The sequence below is a fragment of the Anabrus simplex genome, chromosome 12 (assembly GCF_040414725.1).
Source record: "Anabrus simplex isolate iqAnaSimp1 chromosome 12, ASM4041472v1, whole genome shotgun sequence".
Taxonomy (NCBI): domain Eukaryota; kingdom Metazoa; phylum Arthropoda; class Insecta; order Orthoptera; family Tettigoniidae; genus Anabrus; species Anabrus simplex.
This window is the reverse complement of record NC_090276.1, coordinates 38,480,874-38,507,475: the sequence shown is the minus strand read 5'-3', so window position 1 is coordinate 38,507,475 and position 26,602 is coordinate 38,480,874. Positions and strand designations below refer to the sequence as shown.

Below are 26,602 nucleotides of genomic sequence, written 5' to 3'. Positions count from 1 at the left end.
AACTTGCCCGGCAGGTAAAGTCTTATCGGGTCCTCGAAGTGGCCGATAAATTATGCGCCAGGTAACGACGATTTATGCCGCTGATAGCGCTACCTGGGAGTGGTCGAACGGAAACATCCTTTTACGCGGAGGGCAAGTTACGCACTACTTTACCAGTAGGTGGTAGAACCGGCCCTAAAAGAGTCTTCTCGACGAGCTGCCTACTGTCCACATCAATCACCTTCCCTTCTAAAATCAATCTTATTTTACAAACCAGTTGTTCATTAAAGCTTCGATTTAATTATAGTTTTAATCTTATTTAATTAATTTCATCCTCCTCATGATTTTTTTTATGATATCATATTTTGATTATTATTATTATTATTATTATTATTATTATTACTATGCTTATTATTAGGCTTCATTACCCCATAATTCCTTTCGAAGACCTCAATTGTTCATAACCTTGTGAAATTCACTAGCAACTGGGGTTATCAATCACTGAATCAAATAGCAATATCCCAAGAAAATGCAAAAGAGAAAAAAAAAAAACCTAATGAATCAATGAATCCATGACTACTCTACCATCACCACCACTTCAATACAGACATTACTAAAGAAACTACATTTCGTTAAATAAGAATACAATCCAACTAGCCATCTACTGAAAGAGAAAAAATGTAACAAAAGTACTTATTGTTCCGATGTAAATCTTCAGCGTCTGGATGTTGCTGTCGGTTCCTCTTCTTCGCTACGGTGGCTTGTGGATGAACAAATTCATCGTGCTGGCTTGCACACGTCGGTTTAACACATCATGACCCGGGTGAAGTCCAATAGCGTTGAATCACTCCAGCAAGGTATAAGAAAATTCCAGGATTTCCTTCTGGTTCGCTCCATGCTGATGGCTGGTGTTCGCAGAGGTAGCTGAAAATGAAATTTATTATAAAAATTGGATCCACACTCGCATATCACTAGATTGTCTTACGGTACTTGACTGGCGCAATGATGTACACTGGGGTTCAGACCTACCAAAACTTCAATTTTCGAGCACATTTACCAGTCTACAGTACAGCGTTGAGCTGACGGAATTTCGAGCAATATATTATATTACTAACAAGACGGTGTTCATAGGCCTGGTTTATTCTCGAAGGTTCTCCTTCGATGGTCATCCTCCCTTGTAGTTCTTACTGGAACATTCTACAAACTTCTGCAGTAACGCTCGGCGTAATGAGTGCGCTGACTGTCCGTGGTTTGGAAAGTTCCACCCGGGAAAATGTGTGGCAGCAATAATATCGCACTATACTGAATTGATTTTATGAAAATGAGAATTAGCACTCTTTAAAAATAGTCGTCGTGCAGTACAAGAGGTGAACAGTTAATACCACTGTTTGCTAACTCTTCTGGAAAATACACTGTTCGCTGTCCCTCCTGTAACTATACTGTTCGACTTCTTTTGTGTAACTCAACCGTTCGACTTCTTTCTAGAAACTCTACTGTTCGACCTCTTTCTAGAAAAGTCCTCCGACCATCTGACACCTTCACTGATTTTCATTGGCTGTCAGCTATCCTGCAACGTGATTCGTCCTTCAAACTTGTGGCAGATTTCTCTGGAATGTCGCTCCCCCTTGGCTATCGGCTCGCTAGGTGACGTAACCTCTATGACGTGGTGACCTTCACCGGCTGACCCAGTTCTCACTCGTCCGCAGCGGAACGGCATGGTGATCAGCTGGTGCTCGCTCACGCGTAAACCCGTATTGCATTACAAAATTTTACCAACTTCCCAAAATTCAATAAAACACCATTTGGACGGGTACAATATAAATGTTATGTGGATAGTTTGTGCTTCTAATATGTGGTCAAAAATGATGTATTGTTACAGAAACTCCGGTTGGGTTGCTCTGATGCACCTGCTTTGTGGAATAATCAAGAAAGTCAAGCAGCTCCAGTCTCAGAAAACATTGAAACTGGAACAATTGTAGAACTTGAGGCTGTAAGGGAATTTTTGGATAAGATATGGCAAGCAGTGAGCTTCTTTTGGTAAGTGTTGAATGGATTTGTCACATGTTTGTTCTTTTCCATTACTTATGTGTTAGGTAAATGATTCCGTGTAATGGTGGGATTTTTTGTTTGCGTAACAGTAGGAAGTCTGTAAGGCTCCATTCACAGTGAAAATTGAATGTATACATACATCTTCATTATAGACTGTTATGCCTTGTAGGGCCATTTTCTCCTAATTGAGTTAAACCTGGTATAAATTAAACCCGTTCAAATTTAGTACCTAGTTTAAACCTACGTCCATTTTCTCTACCAATTTCTGATACTCACTTAGTTTAAACAAAAGCTCGCCTGTTTAAACTAATGATGTCAAGTCTGTGCTAGCATTGGCTGCACTGAAAGAATAGTCAAAGGCATGGTCGATTGGAATTAGCCAATCAGAGCCAAGTAATTCGATGACAGACATTTTCATGTTAATATCAGCTGTTTGTAGTGAATTAATGCTATCGTATGTAGTGAATAAAGAAGAAATTCAGCTGGATATTAGCTTTACTGATAAATGAATTGTTTACGTTTGTGTGAAGTGTTGTGTGGTATAAATTTGCCCATTGTTGTCTACAATTTCTAGGAAAGCATTTTTATTTCTTATTTTTCTCTAACATGCTTTACCATAAACAAGTACCATGGGCCTAATACAGGGTTTATGATGTCTGGATTATCTTACGCAACACGGGAACGTTGAAATATGAAAATCCTGGTCTTTTAGCAATATTCCTTTCCTCAGAAAATCAAAATTTATGTGAATTTCAAGAACACAAATTCCAAACGTGCTTGGGATCTATCTCACAAACCTCAGATCCGGTAGACAGACCACATTGGATGTATTATTAGGGGATGTATTATTTGATTCTGTACATGTTTATAACATAACATAGTTCGTGGTATGTAGTAGTACTGTATGCATAACACTCTTCTCCCTATAGCATTAATATTTCTATTGCTGGCATGCTGGCAATAGTTACGATGAAACATTCTTAACTATAATTTATTTTATTACAAGTTTATCAGCTAGCATGAACACTTTATTTTTTTATTCCATAAATATTTATTGGGTATAGTTTATATTTTCTTAAGAGCAGTTGCCTTAAATATGACAAATCAAACACATTATGTAAGTCGTGTAATATTTGATCAAATTCCGAAAGTGCTGATCACTCAAAAAATAATCCTGTGGTACTGTACTTAACCTCCAGCAATGTAGTTTTCATAATTTCAGTATTTCTCCACTGAGTAGAACTCCTTCAGTCTACAGCATTACAGTTATTCGACATTTTCAGAGTGTAGCAAGAACTTGGAAATTATCAGATTAGTTATCTGAGCTTGATCACAGTCGGGACATTTAAATATTTCATTAAACTAAGGTGCTGCAGGTGATAAGAACGTTTCTGTGATATTTTCCCTGCACAGTTTATTTTGTGCTTCGTCTGTTGATTAGGTCATCAGCCCAGAGGCTGATTGTATCCTCATATAGCACTACCAAAGGCTATACGGTTACGGGAAAACCACAAAAACCGATCTGTGGGGCCTTCTCTGGCCCAGCGAACTGCAGTGAGACACCGTGGAGGTAAGTCAAGTCCCTGGTAGTCCTCTGGACGCAGCTGACACCAAATCGTTTGCAGAGCGGCCGCCAATGCAGGTCTGTTCGTGGGTTGAGGCTCCTGGGTGGCCATGGCAGTCGTTGGACCTCCGCTGCATGTTCCTGGAACCATTCCCGGGCGATGTGGGAGCGATATGGTGGCGCGTTATCATCTTGAAACACCGCAGAACCGTCTGGGCGCTGGAAGGCCAAAAATGGGTGAAGATGGTCTCCGTAACGTACTGCATACCATTCAAAGTCTCTTCCAGAACAACTAGGGGCCCATTCCATACCAGGAAAATGCACCCCAGACCATAACAGAGACACCAGCGTCCTGGACCACACCTTCGAGGCAGGCGGGATCCATCGCTTCATGTGGTCTGCGCCATACACGGTGCCTCCCATCGCCATGGTGCAGTTGAAATCATGATTCGTCCGACCATATCACGTTACGCCATTGTTCCAGTGTCCATCCCTGGTGAGTGGCGACAAATACAAGTCGTTGTGCCCGATGACGTTGGGTTAACATTGGCACCCGTGTGCAGCGCTGACTCCCATACCCCATAGAACCCATGTTCCTATGGATTGGCCGCTGGGAGACGTGTCTAGCACGGTCTGTGTTTAATTGAGCCGTGATTTCTTGCATGGTTGCCCGTCTGTCACTATTGACAATCCGTCTCAGATGTCGCCGGTCACGGTCATCGAGGGTGGCTGGACGGCCGGTCGTTCGTCTGTTGTGAACAGTGACACCCGTATTCAACCAGTCACGATACATCCTGGACACGGTTGATCGTGTCAAGACGAATTCCCGCACCACTTCCGAAATCGCACTTCCGATCCGTCGGGCACCGACCACCATACCCCGTTCGAACTGTGTCAGCTCACGACGACGTTCCTTGTTTCACCTGTCACATGCACAGACACTGCTCACAAGGTCTCCTATACAACTGCCGCTGGCACAGGTGGTGTGTGGTGCGCAGACAACACACCTGTGCATCAGTGCTCCGCTATCCCATGACATTTGCTCAGTCAGTGTATATTCACTGCCTGCAAACGTGGCTTTATTGTTATTCTTCTCATTTTACTAGTGGTTTAACGTCAGGTGAACACATCGAAAATTTGTGTCGACACAAAAGGGGATTTTATATATTTTTACATACATACATAATCATTGTATACTGTTATGCCTTTCAGCGTTCAGTCTGCAAGCCTCTGTGAATTTACTAAATGTCGCCACAATCCTCTGTCAGCGTAGTTCTCATGGCCCCAGTTATGGCGATGCATGCCATTCTCTGTAGGCTATCCAATCTACTGCTGACTTTTCTTTTACTTACTTTCTGCCACCAATGATTGCAGCATAGACCATCAATGGTCTAATGATCTTTGTGTATCATTACCATTGATGGTCTAAGGCCCCATATCTTCCCGACGGCTCTTTTACATGCATACAGCAAGTTCTTGGCCCGGGTTATGTTCCTTTCTATATGTGGATTCCAGGTTAGACTTTTATCTAATACTACACCTAGGTGCAGTGCCTGTTCTTCCACATATATATCTTGTCCAAATAGCTTCAGTGATCTCTTTCCCTCTAATTTTCTCCTTGTAAAAAGGACCAGAGTTATCTTGTTCGGATTGACTGATAGTTGTTCTTCCCGACACCAGTTCTCCACAAGGATAGGTGATCCTTGCATGAGGTCCTGGATAACACTCATCACTAGGGCTCGGATGTTTAGGAAAAGTCATATTTTTTTCTTTGTCTCTATTTTCTTGTCTAATTGGATTTCGGAGCACCTTCAAATACCACTGGACTGAGCCAGGATCGAACCTGCCAAGTTGGGGACAAAAGGCCAGTGCCTCAACCGTCCGAGCCACTCAGCCCGGCGTGATGGTACATTAAATCACAAGTAGTTTCATGGTTCTAATACAGTCATCCCCTAGTTGCCCCTTTTAGTCGCCTCTTATGACAGGCAAATCAGGTAATTGTCACAATTAAGTGATTTTCATTTGTCATATAAATGCATATTTTGGCTATTTTTTGCCATAAGGTCATATTTTGAGCTATTTTAGTAGAAATGTCATATTTCAGCGGTTTGACGACAGCTGTATGTGTGCAAAATCATCTTCAACGTACCGAATGCGAACTTTGAGAGCTTCAGGAGAACTGAATGGCAATAGCAGACAATTCTGGATATTATCCAGACTGCTTCTGGTGCCTCAGTGGCCGCTTGGCTGTCCGTAAAAATTTTCAGATTTTCATCAAGACATGTTGTGATAGCTATCACTTCAGCTAGAAAGACTGTAGTGTGTTTGCCCGGCTCACCTGGATTGATTTCTCAGGTCGGCCTCGTGTCGGTAGATTTACTGGCGCGTAAAAAAACTCCTGCGGGACTCAATTCCAGTCCCTCGGCGTACCTGAAAACTAGTATTCACAAAACTGCTTCTCGGTATCACGCTGTTGATACAATTGGAATACCCTTTGTATACAATGAAGGTCAAAGACCTCACCCTAACCAACCCGCTGTACTCGGAGCCTTCAGCAATACAACCTATGACTATGGTCAAAGCATGGAAAAGAGCAAGGTGAGTAAAACCGTTGTCAAATGGATTAAATCCATGTTAGACGGAAGGAAGATAACAGCTACCTTGTTTGAAGAAACGCTGACGGTTAGGGCCACCCGAGGCTGTGCCCAGGGAGGAGTTCTTTCGCCTCGGCTGTGGAACCTCATGGTGAACAAAATCATAGCTACGCTCAACTAACAGGGTTTCTATACACACGGATACGCAGATGATCTAGTGATTGTGGTACGAGGTATGGTGATGTTTAAGACCTAATAATAGCCCAAATAAGCAAGCAAATATGACCTCAAAAATGACAAAAATATGACACGAAAATTATTAATCAAAATATGGTCATTTTAAAATAAATTATAAACAAAACGGCAAATCCTCTGATACATATTTAACTAAATTCTTTATTCTTACTTTAATATTAGTTTTCTGTATATACATGTGCAGTTATTCACAGTCTATTATCCTTGATTCACTTATCAAATTTTTGTGAATACATACCTATAGAGATAATCCCAGCCCTAAGTTATTCTCAACTTTTACATTCAATCAAGATATCTACAGCGTCACCAACCTATTGAAGAAACATAACGTCAATATTCCTGTTGTTGGTGTCTGCAAACATTCCTCTAAACAAGGTGAACAATCTCCATTTCAAGAAATTCCTGGAGAGATACACTAAAAAATCGGTTCCTACAGAACATCTGTCCATCGCCAAAGATGTAACAGCCTTTTAGAATATCAATTGCTGCCTCTTCTTATAGACATATTGTCGTTTGACATTGCTGCTGTGTTTTGCTGTGTTACAATGTTGTTGCACATTAAAACATTTTTCAGCCACGACTTTCACTTGCAAAATAGAACTGAACTGTCTGTACAGAAATATTCCTCTCCAAATTCCTTAACAAAGCTTCGTAACTTAACACTAGTAAAAAACTTTTCCTTAGGCATACTGGAATGTGTGCTGGGATACGATTTACTGTAAACTGACGCTTGTGTAAGTGAAAGGGGGTTGAGGTTCTAAAATCTGAACAATGTCAAGTGAGCGATTACCAGAAGTAATTACAACACTGTCAAAATATTATGGGTACCAGGGCATGCAGGTATTGAAGGAAATAAAAAGGCAGAAACTGGCCAGGAAAGGGGCAGAAACATATTTTGTAGGCTCAGAACCTGCATGTGAGATTTCCTATGGGAAGTAGTTAGTGGGGCGTAAAGCAAATAACATCATTAGTACCATCACACGGAGAACACCCTGGGTCGCCTTTACTAGCCAGTAGTACCACTATCTATTTAAGAAACTATCTTAGTTTTATTTTGAGGCCACCTTGTCAGTACACCTTATAATTAATAGATTCAGAAAAGTCAAGAGAGGATCAAATAAAATACCTAGTATGGTTAAGTTTATCAACAGTAGTACCACTATGTTACGTACACAATAGGTTTGTGATTAGTAGCAGCAGAGAGTGGTTCACTGTGTGTTTCCAGTACCCGTGATTAGTACCATTGTGAGAAACACCACAGGTCTGGGCATTGCCTGTGATTAGTACCCACTGTATGAGGAATACCACGGGAATACCAGCAATGGTGATTAGTACACCTAGGTGAGGAACACCCTGGGTTTGCGTTGCCTTTGAGTACTACTATAATCTGTTAGCTATACTATACCATAATCTATTAATAACAAAGGCAGACAAAGGTAATACCACAGTCATCATCGACAGAAACAAATACATCACTAAAACTAAACAATGTTTCCTAGACAACACCTTTCAAATCAAACTAAAAGATCCAACTGCCAGTATCCAAAGAAATCTAAAAACATAACTGAAAAACACCCACTTTCTCCTTAATGAGCAAGAAACCACGAAGCTGACCATAATGAATCCGCAACTGCCGACTGCGAAAGCCTACCGTAAGGTCCACAAAGATAATGTACCCATGAGGCCGATCATAAATTATAGATCAAGCCCGACTTAAAAATTATCATGCTTCATACAAACATTTCTCAAAAAACACTACACATTCTTAGCCAAGAAATCAGTACAAAACTCAATAGAATTCTGCAACATCACCAAAGAACTGAAAATCGAACAACACTACGTTCTAGCGTCATATGGTATCATTAACATGTACCGTAACATACCCACACAGAAAGCAATAAGACTAATAGAATCAAATTTAAAAAATCACAGTAATGTAAGCATCCTCGAAATAGATGAATTCATTAATTTACTTGAATTTGCCCTAAACAATAATTACTTTAGATTTCACAACACTATCTACAAACAGCAAGGCCTTCCCATGGGTTCACCAGCTTCAGGAATACTAGCTGAGATCTACATAGACCACTTAGAACACTCCTCAGACATTAGCAAAATTAACAATATGTCATTCTGGTGCAGATTTGTAGACGATATCTTCGTTGTTATAGACTACAGGTCCACAAACGAAAAACAACATACTTCAACAGCTAAACAAAATAGATCCACATATAAAATTTATTGTGGAAACTGAGAAAGATCACACTTTGAACCATCTTGACTTATCTGTCACTAAAAGTGAAGACCACTTAACATACAGAATCTATAGGAAACCTCCAACACAATAAAAATTGATTCCACTCACCCAAATGCACACAAGAAAAGTGGCATACTACAACATGAAGGAAGAATTGAAAATAGAACTGAACATAATTCACGAAAATAGCGGAGCATAATGGATACAATAGAAACATGATAAACAAAATCATTCACAAAATAAAACATAAACCGAAATCCAAATTAAGCAGAAACAGCGAAACTAAGAAAGATTACACACTTTTTGCATTTAACAACACCCACATCCACCCCATAACCAGTATTTTCAAAAAACACACTCTAAGAATAGCTTACAGAACCACACGTAATAATGCTTCTATTTTACACAACACTAAATTGGTCAATGAGAATAACAAATACAGCCACTCAGGAGTATATCGCATAAAATGCAACGATTGTGAAGCCAGCTACATCGGGCGCACCGGCAGATGTTTTTCTATTCGATACAACGAACACATCAACGCCACTAAATATAATCACTTTTCATCCATAGGGCAACATGTTGAGGAACACAAGCATAAATTCACTAATATTGAGAATGACATGGAAATTTTAAATATGAACCCCACAGGCCCATTGCTCAATATAATGGAAGATTTTTACATCAGCATGGCCGATACGCTAACTTAAAAACGAAATCACAGATAAAGCAAACATTCTTTTCAACACAGCCATACCCATTCTAAGAGACAGCTATTTAAAAAGAATCAGCAAGCACAAACCCACACACACCCCACTCCACACCACCCACTCCACAAGCTGCTTCCTCCTCCCCACCACCTCTCTTTCTTAACGCTACGACAGCCACAAGATGTACACGCAACAATGTGCAGCACGCTCCTAACTATGCTTGAGGACATGTCCAGTTCACACTTAAGTAACACACACACCATGTACACAACCTATTTAACAGGCACACTCTATCAGTTATTCTAATAGCTACCTTCCTTCCTTTTCTTCTTTCTCAGATTTTTTAAATTTGCCTGAGGGAACGCAATTATGAAGAGGGGGAGCGCCCACAATTCACTTTCATTGATTTCACTATGTCCCACACAGCAATGTAACCCTCAACAGTGAAGTCTAATATAAACTAGCATGTTTTTCAGCATTGACATAGACTGAGAATGAGCTATGTACTGTATCTGTAAACAGGTTACTAAACCTGTTATTCTAATGAACAAGACGTCCCCGCATGTTTGCGGCCCAACAATGCACTTTGAATCATCTCATAAAACCGTTGGACATAGTGTTGGCATTTAACATTAGATATCCAAGCGTGTCACCAGAATGTCAGTGATTCTTCATAAACTCTAAGAACTGTATCCAGTTTCAACTGCAACAAATATAATTTTGAAATATGTAGAAATAATGGGTCCAGGATAAAAGCCCTTTAACCCCAAAACTGTACCATATGTATATATCGTAACATTAAGTATATTAGAATAGTGGCATTCATGTTTATTTTAATGGCATTCTTGTTTAATTTTGATTTTAGTAGTATTTATTCTGTACAGTCACTATTAAGCAGGTTCTTCAACAGCTGAAGATGACCTATTTACAGGTTGAAACCGGTACTATCTTTTATGTAAATAATATCGACACTATGTAAAATAAAGTATTGATTAGGTGGAGAACTCATCCTTCATACTTGTGTGATTGAACTACCTTCATACTTGCCTTTGAGTGGCGCCATTATGTGAGAAGCACCATAGGTCTGCGTTACTTGTGCGACGTACTATACTTGTGCGTTACACCACAATGTTTGGAACACAGTGAGTGTACGTTACTTTTGATTAGTACCATAACATGACAAATACCATAGTTCTACTTTACTACCATTATGAGGGGCCGTTGACCTGAATTTTGGACTCCTTTATACAACAAGCATCCTCGATTCAGAATTGTGCTTTAGAAGCAGTCCTTTGGTTACTATTGTTTATGCTAGTTTCTGGGTCGGATCCACTGATTTTTTTAAAATTCATATCCATTCCTTCATTCTTCATCATGACATGTTTTATTTTGGTCAGTGGATGATTTTGTTTTAAATTTTCATTACATTTCGTACCATTAGGGGCCGATGACCTATATGTTAGGCCCCTTTAAATAACAAGCATCATCATCATCACCACTTGGCCTGTTTAAGGTATCTTTTAATTGTGCATTTGACGGAGTTACGTTTAACTCTTGAAATTTTGGATGTGTTATTTGTTGTAGCAGTTCATTAGGAACACTATGAATCTTACCATACTTATGTTATTAGGCTGAAAATGTCTCCAAAATACAGATGAAACATGTCCCTTTGCTAAAACTGCGAACTCACTGCATTATCTTTGCTGCAACTTAATTCAGTCTCATTTATTGTACTACCATCCTAGGAGAACACACATCCTAAACACTTGAAATACCTGACATTCAGTCCTCTTAGGTCTCCTCCCTACAGACATCACTTTATTCTTGAAAATGCTAATTTTCAAATCAAATTCACTGCACCTATTTTCAAGTTCCAAGATGTTAGATTGCAGGCTTTCATCAAATCTGCCATTCAAGACCAAGTCATCAGCATAGGCCAAACTGCTTAATACATTTCCACCTTAACGAAAACTGTAAAACTAGTTAGTGGGACGTAAAACCAAGGACATTCTATAGCTCTCAGATGATTTCAAATGACTGTTTATGGCCGGATAGAAGATTTCTTGTATGTACAACCTGCAGTAGTATTGGTGATTTTCAGAATATATCATTTGCCAACATGTAAATAATAAAGACCAACATATTCAACAAGTAAATAAACAAATATCTTGGTTGTTGGATAACAGATGATTTGAATCCAGACTTAGAAATTAAGAGCCGAATAGAAATTGCAAGCTCAACATTCAGGAAGATGAAAACATTGTTGTGTGGTGATGCATTAAATTTAAAACTTTGCAGCGTATGGTGAAATGTCATATTTGGTCTACTCTCCTTTATGGGGTTGAAGCTTGGACGTTAAAAGAGGCCACCATCAAAAGACTGGAAGCCTTAGAACTTTGGCTTCATAGAAGAATGCTTAGAGTCTCGTGGATTGATCATGCCACCAATGAACAAGTACTACAGAGAGCAAAATGCAAAAAAAAGAACTGGTAACCTCCATCAAATGCAGAAAAATTGTATACCTAGGACATGTTTTGCGTGGTGAAAAATACGCAGTTTTAATCTAATTTTGAAAGGCAAAATTGAAGGGCGCCGAGTAGTAGGCAGAAGGAGAACAACATGCCTTAAGAATATTAAAGACTGGACAAGCATAAAAAATACCGAAGAACTGTACCGTGTTGCTGAAGACAGAAAAGCACTCTCCACATTGATCGCCAACGTCCGGGAGACTGCAGGGCACAAAGAAGAAGAAGAAGAAGAAGAAGAATTATCTACAAAAAGATACAAAACAAAATAGTTCATATATATATGCATTAATATAAACAAAGTTGTTTTACTTACTTTTGCAATTCAGTTCATGTGAAATTGATGCCTGTACGTTGACTTTCAACACTGCATCTTTGTATGATTTTATTATCTCTTTATGGAAACACGGATGGGTCCGATAAATTGAACCAGTGTTTCATCGAACAAGGCCATTGTGCAACTACAAATATCTGGATAGCAGTACATTCTGATTAAGTTGATTGCTTATATTCTGCATAAACGTAAGCGCAGAAGCTTGGACTTTGCAATCTCCTATGTTAACATTTAATCGAACATTGATTCATTACGTTATCCATTGTGAATGGTTCCATTATATTACATGGCATCTACTGTATTTTTTTATTTTTACTTCTACGTTATGTTTAATTTTCATTGTGAATGGTGAACTTAATGAATGGAACAATACATTCAAAAATTTTGGACTGAAGATGAGCAAAACTAAGACAGTGGAAATGACCATCAATAGGGAGGGAACAAGCTCAAATATATTTCTGGAAGGAGTAAAAATCGAATCAGCTTCCCACTTCAAGTACCTCGGAAGCACAATCTGAAAAGACAACACTGTTAGGTAGGAAATACTCAGCAGGACACAGAAAGCATCAAACTTCTACAGTCAAGTCAGAAATCTTCTCTGGGACTGCAAAGTACCACAAAAAGCAAAAACAATCATGTACCACACTTACTACCAGTCCTCACATACGGTTTAGAGACTTGTACCCTACTAAACAAAGATTTCAGTAGAATCCAAGCAACTGAAATGAGATTCATTAGAACCATGAACCAAACTACCAGAAAGGACAAGATCAGAAATGAAGTGGATAGGAAAGTAGCTGGTATCGAGGTTCCTATTACCAGCGTCATAAAGAAACGCAGACTTCAGTGGTAAGGGCACATGATGAGAATGAAGAGGTAAAGACCTGCCAGAAAATATTTTGACCTTAATCTCATAGGAAGAAGACCACAGGGAAGACCAAGAAAATGCTTGATAGAGACTGTAAGATCAGATGTGGAGGAGAAAGGACTCAAATGGGAGGATGTACTGGAACAGAAGATGTATGAAGACAGGAGGAGATGGCAAGCGCTTGTACACCACACCTGGGAAACTGGAGTTGGAAAATGATTTGAATGGTGCCTACATGAGAAACTTTAGATTCATTGTGTATAGAACCTACGACTGTTGCTTTTTCAAGCTAATTTTATGCTTAATTATGGCATATTTCTAGCATTATAATTTATTGTTTAGGAATTATACTTCATTAAATGTTCAAAATTGTAGTATTTATAGACCCTCAAGTCAGGCAAATGACTAAAGAATCATACCTAGTATTCAGAGTTTAAAATAATTGAGTAAAAGTAACCAAATTAATTGTAACAATTACATTCTCTGTCATTTTTACTTGCTGTCGTTACTTTTTACAAAATTAAATTCTTGTAATTTACTACTTCAGTTTAAATTGTATTTATTACATTCTAGTAATAACATTGGACAGAAGCAGAAAACTTATTCCAGTGATATTATTAAAATTAAACCACAGGTATTCTTTCACAAGTATCCCTGTAAGGCGTTTTTCAGTAAATGCAAAGATTTACTCCTCCCCACCCCCTTACCAAGATGATGTGGATTAGCAATGTGAATTGTAAGAACCAATTAATTTGCAAATAAATGGAAAATTGTTTGAAATGCTAAAAGCCATTAACTAAAACAAAAATTATGGCAAAATATAATTTTGAAAGTTCACAAAGTGAGGTTAGCCACTTGACTATGCTTTTTTTTTTTTTTTTTTTAAACACAAAATGAAGTGCTGTATTATACACTATGTAATCAAAAGTATCCGGATACCTGGCTGAACATGACGTACAAGTTTGTGGCGCCCTCCGTCGGTAATGCTGGAATTCAATATGGTGTTTGCCCTCCCTTAGCCGTGATGACAGCTTCCACTCTCGCAGGCATACGTCCAGTCAGGTGCTGGAAGGTTGCTTGGGGAATGGCAGCCCATTCTTCACGGAGTGCCGTGCTGAGGAGAGGTAGCGATGTTGGTCGGTGAGGCCTGGTACGAAGTCGGCGTTCCAGAACTTCCCAAAGGTGTTCTATAGGATTAAGGTCGGGACTCTGTGCAGGCAGTCTATTACAGGGATGTTATTGTCATGTAACCACTCCGCCACAGGCCGAGCATTATGAACAGGTGCTCTATCGTGTTGAATCGCCATCCCCAAAGTGCTCTTCAACAGTGGGAAGCAAGAAGGTGCTTAAAACAACAATATAGGCCTGTGCTGTGATAGTGCCATGCAAAACAACAAGGGGTGCAAGCCTCCTCCATGAAAAGCATGACCACACCATAACACCACACGCTGGCAGATGACGTTCACCACACCTGCTATCAGATCGCCACATTGTGTACCATGATTGGTCACTCCACACAATGTTTTTCCACTCTTCAGTTGTCCAATGATTACGCTCTTTACACCAAGCGAGGCGTCGTTTGGCATTGAACTTGGTGATGTGTGGCTTATGGGCAGCCGCTCGACCATGAAATCCAAGTTTTCTCACCTCCCACTGAACTGTCATAGTACTTGGAGTGGATCCTGATGCAATTTGGAATTCCTGTATGATGGTCTGGATAGATACCTGCCTATTACACTTGACAACCCTCTTCAACAGTCGACTGTCTCTATCAGTCAACAGACAAGGTCGGCCTGTACGCTTTCATGCTGTACGTGTCCCTTCCCGTTTCCACTTCACTATCACATCAGTAATAGTGGACCTAGGGATGTTTAGGAGTGTGGAAATCTCGCGTAGAGACTTCTGACACAAGTGACACCCAATCACCTGACCACGTAAGTCCGTGAGTTACACGAAGCGGCCCATTCTGCTCTCTCACGATGCCTAATGACTACTGAGGTCGCTGATATGGAGTACCTGGCAGTAGGTGGCAGCACAATGCACCTAAGATGAAAAACGTATGTTTTTGGGGGTGTCCAGATACTTTTGATCACATAATGTATTTTCCTTGCAAACTTTTGTATTATTCCAATCCCATGCGAAAATAAACCAGTTATTTCCTAAGACTAGTGTTCTGTAAAGCAATCGTAGTTGTGATTTTAGTGATTACTTGTTGAGAAAGTTATTTATAATTGTAACTGAGTAAAAAATTTCTCATTTTACTGTAATAGAACCCAGTTACTTCTTTCTTGTACTCTTCCTACCACTGCTGATAATGTTTGGTTCACCATTCAATGTAGCAATATAATATTGTGGTTCTTTATATATTGTTGTTTAATATCTTGAAGTGATTAGTTGTTTGACACACACTTTTTTTGCTCTCCCTTTTTACAGTGCCATCCTACTCGAAGCTTTAGGATTGGAACATAATTTTCAGTTCCCCAGACCTAATCCATTCCCGTCAATGGCAGATATTGAGCAGAAGCTTCCAGAAATGTATGCTACGGTACACGATATAACCCAATGTCTTGAAAGGTAATTATTTATTGTTTATACATCCATTACTGTATTAATACTTAATTGAAGTGTCATCTTGAACTGTAGAAATTTGTTTCATTTTTCTTTAACCCTCCGTATCATGCACTGCAGAGTGAGAGTCCACACTGTGTTTAGTTTTGGTATCACAGGCCTACAAAGCTAGTTGGAAGGGGCTGGCTTCCTATAGCTTCCTTCTTCAACAATACAAAGGCCATGACGGTGTGAGAATGTCTCAATAATCGCTCAGCTATTGATTATAAAGGTTTGTATTGTCAACTGCAGACTTGCAGAGTCTTACTCCACAGGCACGTATCGGTGACTTGTTAACCGTACTCGGTCTTTTGGTAAGTCAAGCATTCTTCCGTTATTATTTATTATGAAATTATATATATGTATTAGCTGCAAGTGTAGTAGTGGGCGCATTTTTTTTACCTATTTTCTACTCGTGGTTATTTATAGTGGGATATAACCAGGCGAGTTGGCCGTGCGGTTAGGAGCGCGCAGCTGTGAGCTTGCATCCGGGAGATAGTGGGTTCGAACCCCACTGTCGGCAACCCTGAAAATGGTTTTCCGTGGTTTCCCATTTTCACACCAGGCAAATGGTGGGACTGTTCCTTAATTGAGGCCACGGCCGCTCCCTTCCCACTCCTAGGCCTTCCCTATCCCACCGTCGCAATAAGACCTATTTGTGTCGGTGCGTCATAAAGCAACTAGCAAAAATATATATATAGTGGGATAAACATAATATCAATGCCCGACTTCATGTCATAAGGTGGATGAAATGAAATCCACGTACTCTGTGGCAAGAACATCACAACGTTGGACTTTGGTTGTGTTCTTCTCTTTTCTAAATATTGCTGATACAAATGCCTATATAATTTTCAAACACAATACCAAGAACACAATTGCTAGGAAAAATTTTTTGAAGATCATAAAGGTATTTGAACTTGTTTGTGTAAATATCATTCCCTTTCTACTGTATAAGTGTGTTGTCTCTTGTATATGGCATTTAAAGTCAAAATAAAACGGTGGATAGTTGACAATACTGACTTGATATTTCCCTGTTACTCGTATCCTCCTCCACATTCTGTTAGAACATGTTCACGTCAAGTATTTTTCACAATAAATTTTGTTTACTATTATCACTATTTGCTGGCCCTGTGGTGTGGGGGTAGCGTGCCTGCCTCTTACCCAGAGGCCCTGGGTTCGATTCCCAGTCAGATCAGGGATTTTTACCTGGATCTGAGAGCTGGTTTGAGGTCCACTCAGCCTATGTGTTTAGAATTGAGGAGCTATCTTACAGTGAGATAGGGCCCTGATCTAGAAAGCCAAGAATAATGGCTGAGAGGATTCGTTGTGCTGACCAGACAACACCTCGTAATCTCAGGCCTTCAGGCTGAGCAGCGGCCACTTGGTAGGCCAAGGCTCTTCAGGGCTGTAGTGCCATGGAGTTAAGTTGTTGTCGCTGTCAGGGCTTAGTAGATTTTTTACCTTGATGTAGAAATGACTTGTTTATAGTTTAGATTCATTATTGTGTTAATTTGAAAATCTGCAGCCTGATCGGTCGAATGACTGGAAACAGGCTGTGGATTTTCATTCTGTTAATTTACAATTGGTTTTTCTAAGACCTGTGATTTGCACTTGATAACACTTCCAATTTAACCCAAAGGAGAGAAATGTTGATATAAATAATGTATCAATTTATTAATATAAATAAAATCAAAATAAAGGATTTACAAGGTAAATGGGCTCACAAAAGAAAGAAATAAGGAATAGTTGGAAAAAAACTGGAAATGAAAGAAAAGGAAGTTTACGAATAGTTGCAGGCTCAGTCATGTAGTGGTGTTACAGCCGGACGTGCGTTTAACAGAGGGTTAAACATGTCTCCTTCCATGGATGTTCTGTATTCAGTGGACCTTTCTTAGCCCACAGCTTCCAAAGCCTGTTTTGAAATTGGGTAGCACAATTATTAAATGCTTGTCTCCTGTGTTGATGGTTGAAAAATAGAAGTGTGACACATTATGTACTTAAATATTTATTATTACTTTCCAAATACAAAAACAAGCTATCAAGATTATATTGGGATGAAACATATTAGACCATTGCAGACCCTTATTCGAGAGGCTAACAAGGAACATTTGCACAATCCGTGATGGTTATTTATCTCACGTTTTATAAATAAGCATAAATGATCCACTGTCTTCCATTTTGGGGTTAATAAAGAGGAAACCGCTGCCTTGTGTTGAAGAGGGATCTTCATAGGCAAAGAAGAGACACTACAGAAAGCAGCCTGTCTGAAAGGCTATAGATGGCAGCAGTTGAGGCTTACACAGAGCAGGAGCAAATGATGATCACGATGTTTCACCGAAGACTGCGTTTGGCATTTTCTAGCGTTCCGACAGACTTGATGGCTGTAAAGCTTACAGTGGAATGGAGTTGTGGCTTATGGTCCGCCATGGTGGGGGACGGTCACTGATTTGCTGTTCTTTGGCTAATGATAGTGCATGCTACGTTGCGCTGCTCACCTATTGGTCTGCCATGCTGAAGGGGCAGTCGCTGATTGGCTCTTCTTCGGCCTATGATTGGTCGACCGGCCTTGGTGGAAATAGACAACTGATCACCCCTTGCTTTTTCTGGCCTGCCGCGGCATCGTGTCCTTCAGAATTTAAAGCTTTCAGGCCTGGAAACCAGGTGTTGTATACCCTTTCAGATTCCTCCTTACAGTTGAAGCTATTGGTGTGCTTCAGGATTTCAATGGCTTCCCTTTGTATCTGGGCATGATAAGGCACTGTAATTGACAGTATTTTGGTGGTGCTGTACTGTCTCTTGTGACCTGCTAGCAGTGAGTGTTAAGCAACTGATGACCTTTCTGCTTGTCCCAACTGGCTGTGCCTATTGTGCTCCTTCAGTCGGCTGGCGATGCTGCGTTTTGCACTTCCTGTGTACACCTGGCCACAACTGCACGGGATCTTGTAAACACCTTTGAAGAGAGGATGGTGCTTATTTTTAGCAGAACTTAGCATGTCCTGGATTTTCTTCATTGGCCTATATATTGGTTTTATTACACCTTGGGACTTCAGTAGCCTCCATATTCTATCAGTTGTCTTCCCAATATACGGCAGAAAAGCCTTAGCTGCCGGCTGCTCCTCTTTCTCCCTGGTTGTTGGACATCTGGGATGAGTGCTTGCTGGATATCTTTGTGGCTGTAGTCATTAGCAGATAGGGCCATATTGAGGAGGCTGAGCTTCTCGTTTAAGTGCTGTGGTTGACAAATTTTTCTTGCACATGCAGCTAGCTTCTTAATCACTCCGTAATTTTGTCAAGGGTGGTGGAAAGTCTTCTGCAAATAGCAGTACATCGCAAGCCGACCCATACAGACACTGTTCCTCTTAGTGTTGGTTAAAGTGATGATGAACATTACAGCAGGTTGGGAAGAAAGTTATCCAATGGGGGAATGAAAATTAGTTTTTTTCCCTTCCATCATTAGGACTAGAACCAGCTAACCACAGTGTCGGACCTTGTTGACTTGATGGCCTAATAATTATCGCATTTTCTCGTGTAATTAATGCACTCTTTTGACAAAAAATACAGGCGAAAACTTTGGATACGTAAATTATTCAAGGAATTCAGATATTTAAAAAAAATATTTAGTTCATATACATTTAAAAGGAATATACACACAATTGAGTCAACTCATCTTCGGTTATAATTTGCCGTAAAATTCCGGCATGAGGTTTTTTCTGAAAAGTGAAGTAGGGTACATCAGGTAAGTTGGACACGTGGGTTTGAAGTATCGACACAGGAAAATATCCTTCCCGTTATGAGCTGGCAATACTACCTGAAGTAAAATAAACATGAACTCATAAAAGTACCATTCATGTAAGTGCATAATAATGACATACCAGCAAAAAAAAGAAACTGTCCAACACGAGAAGGGCCGGGCATCGAAGGAGGGACCCTGATAGATTTCCCCAAACCATTCATATCTAATCTTGTAGGAGTGACGTGTCAATCTATCCTTTTTCTTGGATACGAACGTAGATCTCTCGCGGAAATTTTACGTCAGGCATTGTTTTTAGTTTTAGAATAATATAAGGCGCAAGCTTTCTGCCATCACCTGTTACAGTAAGCATTGCAGTACATTGTTTTTCATTTCCTGTAGAGCATACGAAAACACTCAATGTCCCCTTCTTATCGATTGTTCGACTTTGTGGCATATGGGAACTGAATGGCGTCTGACCTGTGGTTCCTGTTTGGCAGAACAAATATTCCTTCACTTTATGCTTCTCAATGACAGTGATGAAAATCAGTTACTTTTTCATTGAAATTATTCGTTTTTTTTTTTTTTTTTTTTTTTTTGGCATAAAGTTGTTCTCAAATATTATTGTAATATTTATAGATCCACCTGTTCAATACTGTAACTTTACTACGGTGGTTACACAAAACAAGTAATAAACACAATAAAGGAGGGAAGTAAGAGCACTTACACACTATCAGAAAAAACTATACACTCAGAGACACATCAGCTGGCCTATGCGGATCTCAGCCAACAAAAACATAATACAAAATATCAGTAGGGCCAACTAGTGGATAATAAACTAGGAAAGTGGAAACAGGCAGGACCTACCGAGGGCATGGACATGGCTTGGATTGCAGATTCTGAAATGAATCGCCGTGATCCTAACTTTGAAAAATATTATTTACAAGTGAAATTTTACGATTACATTCCGAACACAATCCACCGAATTACAACTTACGAAACTATAACCTCCGTGATACACATATCTTAGAAGTTCTTTGATAACAGGCTTCACTGAGAGTTTCAAACTTCAAACCAACTATACAACTAGTTACAGATCCAGTAGTGCAATGCAAGTTAGTAGGTTAAACGCAATTACAATTCACGGTGAACAGAACGTATTCTCCTAAACTCGTACATCAAGTGTCACTGAACTACCAGAGGCAAACCCCAAGGAAAATGTATTAATTTACAATCTACATATTTAGTGAAATAAGAAATGGGAATGCCTCGAAAACAAACTGGGAACCCCAGCAGAAAAGCTAATGTGTCGTAAATAATTAATTTGGCGAATCTAGGTTAGGCCAGGGCAGACTCCTATATGAAATAGCAACTGAACATTACGGAAATTTTAACCAGAACGTAAAGTAAGAGTGCTTACCCGAGGATGCACCCTCTCGGAAGCGAGGCGTTGCACACGACGCAGACCAACACAGATTAAAGGCAGATCAGGCCAAGACAAGACCGAATCATCATGATCGCTGCCTCGCTCACTATATATAGGAAAATTCTGGCCTTGGAGTAGCCAATCAGAATGTATGAATCCGCCCATCCCCTCCTAGGTTCACCAATCACAATTCCTACTCCCGTCGCGAACTTTAACTAACATTCTCGAAGACACACGTTCGCGAATCTTCCATTTCCAGAATAGTAAGAAATTTCCTTCTAGAAAACATAACCCACAAAAGGCACACACCCTGTTCAACAGTTTTCTAGATACTTCCAGTAAGTACAGAATAGAAATCTACCATTTACAATTACATATGTTACAAATATTACACAGTACAGGTTAGGTCATTACAAATAAAACGTTATATTATACTTTACAAATAAAGTCTTCAAAAACACTTTCCACTTCCACAATATTGTTCACCTGTGACATCTTCCTCCCCCCGAAAGTCGAGCCACGCTCGACCATTAACATAGTTTCCTTGGGGAGAAAGCAATAAAATGTTCCCACACAGTACAGATGGTAAAGATACTTTATTCTAACACACACGATTTCTTGAAGTAGACCTTCTGATAACAAACAAAACAACCTGTCAGCACACCACAGGTCTTTTTAGTAGCCAAGATTTTACGATTCACTAATAATTTTCAAAATAATATAGATCCACCTATTCAATAAATATCACAAAATCTACATGGATAGTCACATTACACTTCAAAATGCCTTCTTTCACAGGTGATTAGACAATTTGTACTCTGTCCACCAAATCATGTACACCATTCTTTCTGCCAAATGTTAGAAATACAGAAACTTTTCACTTGTTGCTAAACAGCGTTCAAAACCTCCTATTAGGCAAGTCATGGACTCAGTATTTTGCACCACTTTTCCACACCAGACACAGCACAGCTAGGCCACAGGTTCTCACTGATGATGCGGCTGCCGACACGGCCGCTTGCCGCCAGCCTCCATTCAATTTTAGTCCGATCTATGTAGCTATGTAATTGCAGTCCAGTGGTATCTTGCACCAGATAAGCAGCATGGTGAGACACCGTCCAGGCAGACTGCCACCATAGGACGTTCGTCACAGGATCGTGGTGTGGCATGGTAGCGCCCAAGGCACAGAGTGTGCCTCCCAACTTGGCACTTCAGGTTGCTGTCCGAAGAAGCTGGTCACTGCAGCCACTGTAACACAAACAAACCACAGCAGACAGGGGAATACTTAAGGAAAGTGTGCTGCTGGGCTCAAAGCTCTTGCGCAGTCACCCAAAGGGTGGCTTAATAAGTATGCAGGAGGGACTCTCCCTCGCACACCGGGGATATTAGGGCACTAGCCTCAGGGTAAGCACTGCTATCTATAATACATCTGACCAGATTATGGTGGGGGTGAAAGGAAACCATAGGAGTTTACCGTAAACCTGAAAGTTAGGGGAACAATTCCAAGGAGTGACCCTAAACTACAATCTACTTAACTTATAATACTAAATCCTTTACACTAGAGGATACCGAAATTATTCACCCTCATAATTACTTACAACTAACTTACAACCAAACTTATTATTATCTTATAACTAAAATCTTATAAATAAGCTTACAATAAAATTATTTTATAACTAAATTCTTACAAATAACTTACAAGTAAATCTACATGGTCACCAACAATGAATGGTATTTACCCTTCCCTACCAGACTTAAGGTACCTTGACCTGGTAGAGATGGACTCTGCTGATCCTTTTCCTTTCGGGATCGCTCACCAATAATGTCACCGGGGTAAGGAACTTTAAGATGGTGCAGGGACCTCGAAATCTGGGGGCCAACTTACTGATAACATGGTCCGCAGCACTCCTGACGGGATGTGTTTTAATCAACACCTGGTCGCCCACAGAGAGCTCGTGCGGCCTTGGCCCGTGGTTGTAATTACGCTGGACCTTAGCGTAATAAACCTTCAAGTTCTTTCGTGCACGGTGCCAATTAGCTCGGATCTTTTCTGGGCTGGCATCGTCGGGCAGAAAATCATTAATTGACCCTAGGTTAGATAGAGGAGAATTTGGAGTAAAAGCCAACATTAACGAAGCAGGGGATTTGCTTGTGGCTTTCATGGACAGCAGTGTTAAATGCAAATGATGACCAATTCAGTGAGGAATCTCACTTGGAGTGGTCTGAGGAGTGATAAGCGATGAGGGCAGATCGCAGGTTACGATTCACTCTCTCAGCATAATTGGGCTTCGGGTAATACGGGGTAGTGGTTATATGAGCAATGGATAAATCAAAACAGAAATTCCGGAACTGGGCAGAAGTAAAGGCTCTTGTGTTATCACTTACCAAGAATTGACAGGGTCCAAACGAGGCGAATATCTGTTTCAAGCACAAGATGGTGGTGTTGGCGTTAGCTATCCGAGTGGGGAACAGCCACGTAAAACGCGAAAAGGCGTCAACACACACAAGCGTGAAACGATGACCATTCCGAGATCTCGGGAAGGGCCCGATATAGTCTATGAACAGTCTTTCCATTGGGCGAGAAGCTTGCTCAGAAGACAAGAGACCTAGATGAGTATTCGGGGCGGGTTTGCTGATGTTACAAATCTTACAGGACTTGACAAGGGTACAAATCTCACTATCCATGGATTTCCAAATGAAATGGTTACGAATCTTCTCTCTTGTTTTGAAAACACCCAGATGACCGCCCACTGGGGATTCATGAAAATATTTGAAGAGAGCCGGGACCAGGTTAGTTGGGACTACAATTTTGGGATCTCTACGACTGCAAGCAGGACAACACAGGACACCATTCTTAAGAATATAGGGCTTAACGTGCTCACCGGATTTAATTCTGTCGATAATCCCTTTTAACTCAGCATCGTCCTCTTGATGTTTGGATATATCCTTGAAAAGGAAGGGAGAGTCGGTGAGAACTACATTAACAAAAGCTGATACTTGTTCGAGAGATGAGTCAGTTGGCTCTGATTGAGGGTCAGAGCTGCCTGGATTGAACATCCTGCTGAGACAATCAGCCACAACGTTTTCCGTGCCACGAATGTGGCGGGCTTGAAATTGGAAGGCTGAGATGCGCACTGCCCAACGTGCTAGACGACCGGTCTTTCGCGGCTTGGCCAGTACCCAGCTCAACGCTTGATTGTCAGTTTCCAGATCGAAAGGAAGATGTTCCAGGTACATTCTGAAACGTTCTAAACAGAAGACAACAGCCAAGGCTTCCAATTCATAAATGGAATAATTTCACTCAGCAGGATTCAGGGCACGTGAAGCATACGAAATAGGACGACGCCCTTCTTGAAATTCCTGTAGAAGAACTCCGGATATGCCTGAGGAAGAGGCGTCAGTCTGAAGGATGAAGCGTTTAGAAAAGTCTGGCATAGCCAGTACAGGAGCGTTACATAAGGCAGATTTCAAGTCCATGAAGGCTTTACGTTGGGCATCACCCCACACAAATTTGGCATCCTTTCTTCTCAAATCATTTAATGGAGCTGCACGTTCAGCAAAATTAGGAATGAACTTGCGAAAGAAATTCACCATGCCAATGAATCTGGCTACAGCCTTGACGTCCTTTGGAGGGGGAAAATTCTGGATGGCGGCAGTACGAGACTGATCGATTGAGTCACCCCTCCCCGACACGATATGTCCTAAGGACATCTGGGGTTGTGCGAAGGAAACCTTGGATGCCTTGAGGGTTAGACCTGCTTTATGCAGTCTTTCAAGCACTTCGTTGAGATGGTGTATGTGTTCCTCGAAGGTTACGCTAAAAATTACGAGATCATCAAGGTAATTATAAACGAACTTGAACTTAATGTCCGATAAGACATAATCTAGTAACCGTGTAAGGACGGCCGCTCCAGTGGCAAGACCAAAAGGGACGCGTTCATATTCATATAGGTTCCAATCGGAAATGCAGTGAGATGCTTGGATTCTTCGACAAGGGGTATCTGGTAATAAGCCTGATTTAAATCGAGGGTGGTGAAAATTTTTTCATTAGCAAACCAAGAAAAACAAGAGTGCAAATCAGGAAGTGGGACAGATTGGAGGACTACCTTACGGTTCAACATCCAATAGTCGACTACAGGCCGATAACCACCTTGTGGTTTGGGGACCAGAAACATTGGAGAAGAATAGGCTGACTTGGAAGGCCGTATCACTCCGTCAGCGAGCATTTGATCAATGATAGCCTTCAGGGCTTTCATTTTGGGAGGCGACAACCGGTACGGAGGAGAGCGAACAGGTACGTTATCTGTAACCTCAATTTTGTATTCTAATACATTGGTGACGCCTAACCTGTCAGTGAAGACATCAGGGAACTTATCGCAGAGTTTCCTAAGTTGATTGGCCTGCTCTTTGGGTAAGTGATTAAAATCAAAAGCCTTGGGTTCATCAGAATTTTCAGGAACAGCGTTAACGTGACTAGGCAGAATAGGGGAGCGATCACACAGCTCAAAGGTTCTTGCACAAAATTTAAAATGGGATCTGTTGAACTGGAGGTCCAAAATCATGCCTGTTTTAACAATAAAATTTGCACCCAATATGAATTGGCAGGATAAATCCTTTGCCACTAGTACTGGCATTTTCCAGGTGAAATCACGGTCTCTAATCTTGACATCTAGTGATCCTACAATGTTCAACGAATTAGAATTAGCAGTATGGCAGGTTAAGGACACTGGTTGTAATGTAGGTAACTTGCAAACGGTTTTCATAGAATCGTACCAGGTCTCACTCGTCAAGCTGACACTACTACCAGAGTCTAGTAACGCACAGACAGGTTCATTATTTACCTCTATGCATAAATATGGTAGTTTACAAGAAGGTATGGCAGAAATCCTACAAGATTTCAAGAAATGAACACCAGAGTCAGACTGGGAACAATCATTAGCCTCAGAATTAAATAAATCAACCAAGGTGCAGTCATGATCGACAAGACAAGAAGCCATGTTTTGGGATTTACCATCAGAACTGGCGGTTAGTCATCTAGCACTACTATGGCCTGGGGGTCCAGAGCCAGAAATGTTACGTGGGCACTGCCTAGAGAAATGCCTAGTTGATCCACAGTTACGGCAAGAAGAATTGGTGGAAGAGCCTCTACCCATGGCAGGTTTCGCATTGCCTAATGTCCCAGCCTTGGGACAATCCCGCTTAAGATGAGCCGTGGAGCCACAATTGAAGCACGAACGAGGATTACACGAGTTGGAAGCAGGTGACGGGGTGGTTTTAGAATCCTGAGGAGGGGGCATGCTTATAGGAGGTGGGGCTAATGCAAGGCGTAGCTGGTTAGCATATCGAATGCCTTCAGCGGACACTGTAATTGCTTCCAACTGGGCGAACGTTGCTGGTCGGGGTGAAAGAGCCAGATATGATCTATAATTCGGGGCGAGACCTTCAATTATGTTGGCAACCATCTGAGCCTCTGAATAGTGGAGCTGGAAAATCTTAGCTTGGAGCTTAATGTCTTGGACATATTCAGATAATGACTCGTTGAAATGTTGTACTCTGAAATAGTGGTTCTGCACTAATGCAGACAGGGCACGAGCAGGAATGAAATATTCGAGCACATGGGCATGAAACTGATCTATAGACCATCTTTCTGAAATGGCCCTGACAATATGCTTAGAAAGGGCTCCAGAGACATGCGGGTATAGAATTT

General features: G+C 40.7%; 1 protein-coding gene across 4 annotated transcripts in view; it reads left to right on the top strand.

Moving 5' to 3' along the window:
• Positions 1-26,602, top strand: part of Swt1 (Swt1 RNA endoribonuclease) — a 241,258-nt gene that overhangs the window by 146,087 nt on the left and 68,569 nt on the right. For 3 of the 4 annotated variants that reach the window (XM_067156738.2, XM_067156736.2, XM_067156737.2), the window contains exons 13-14: positions 1,859-2,016; positions 15,569-15,709. In XM_067156738.2, the coding sequence (XP_067012839.2) occupies positions 1,859-2,016; positions 15,569-15,709 (299 nt within the window). Of the gene's footprint in view, positions 1-1,858; positions 2,017-15,568; positions 15,710-15,823; positions 15,958-26,602 lie in introns of those variants that run through there. The other variant, XM_067156739.2, reaches the window with a different exon arrangement.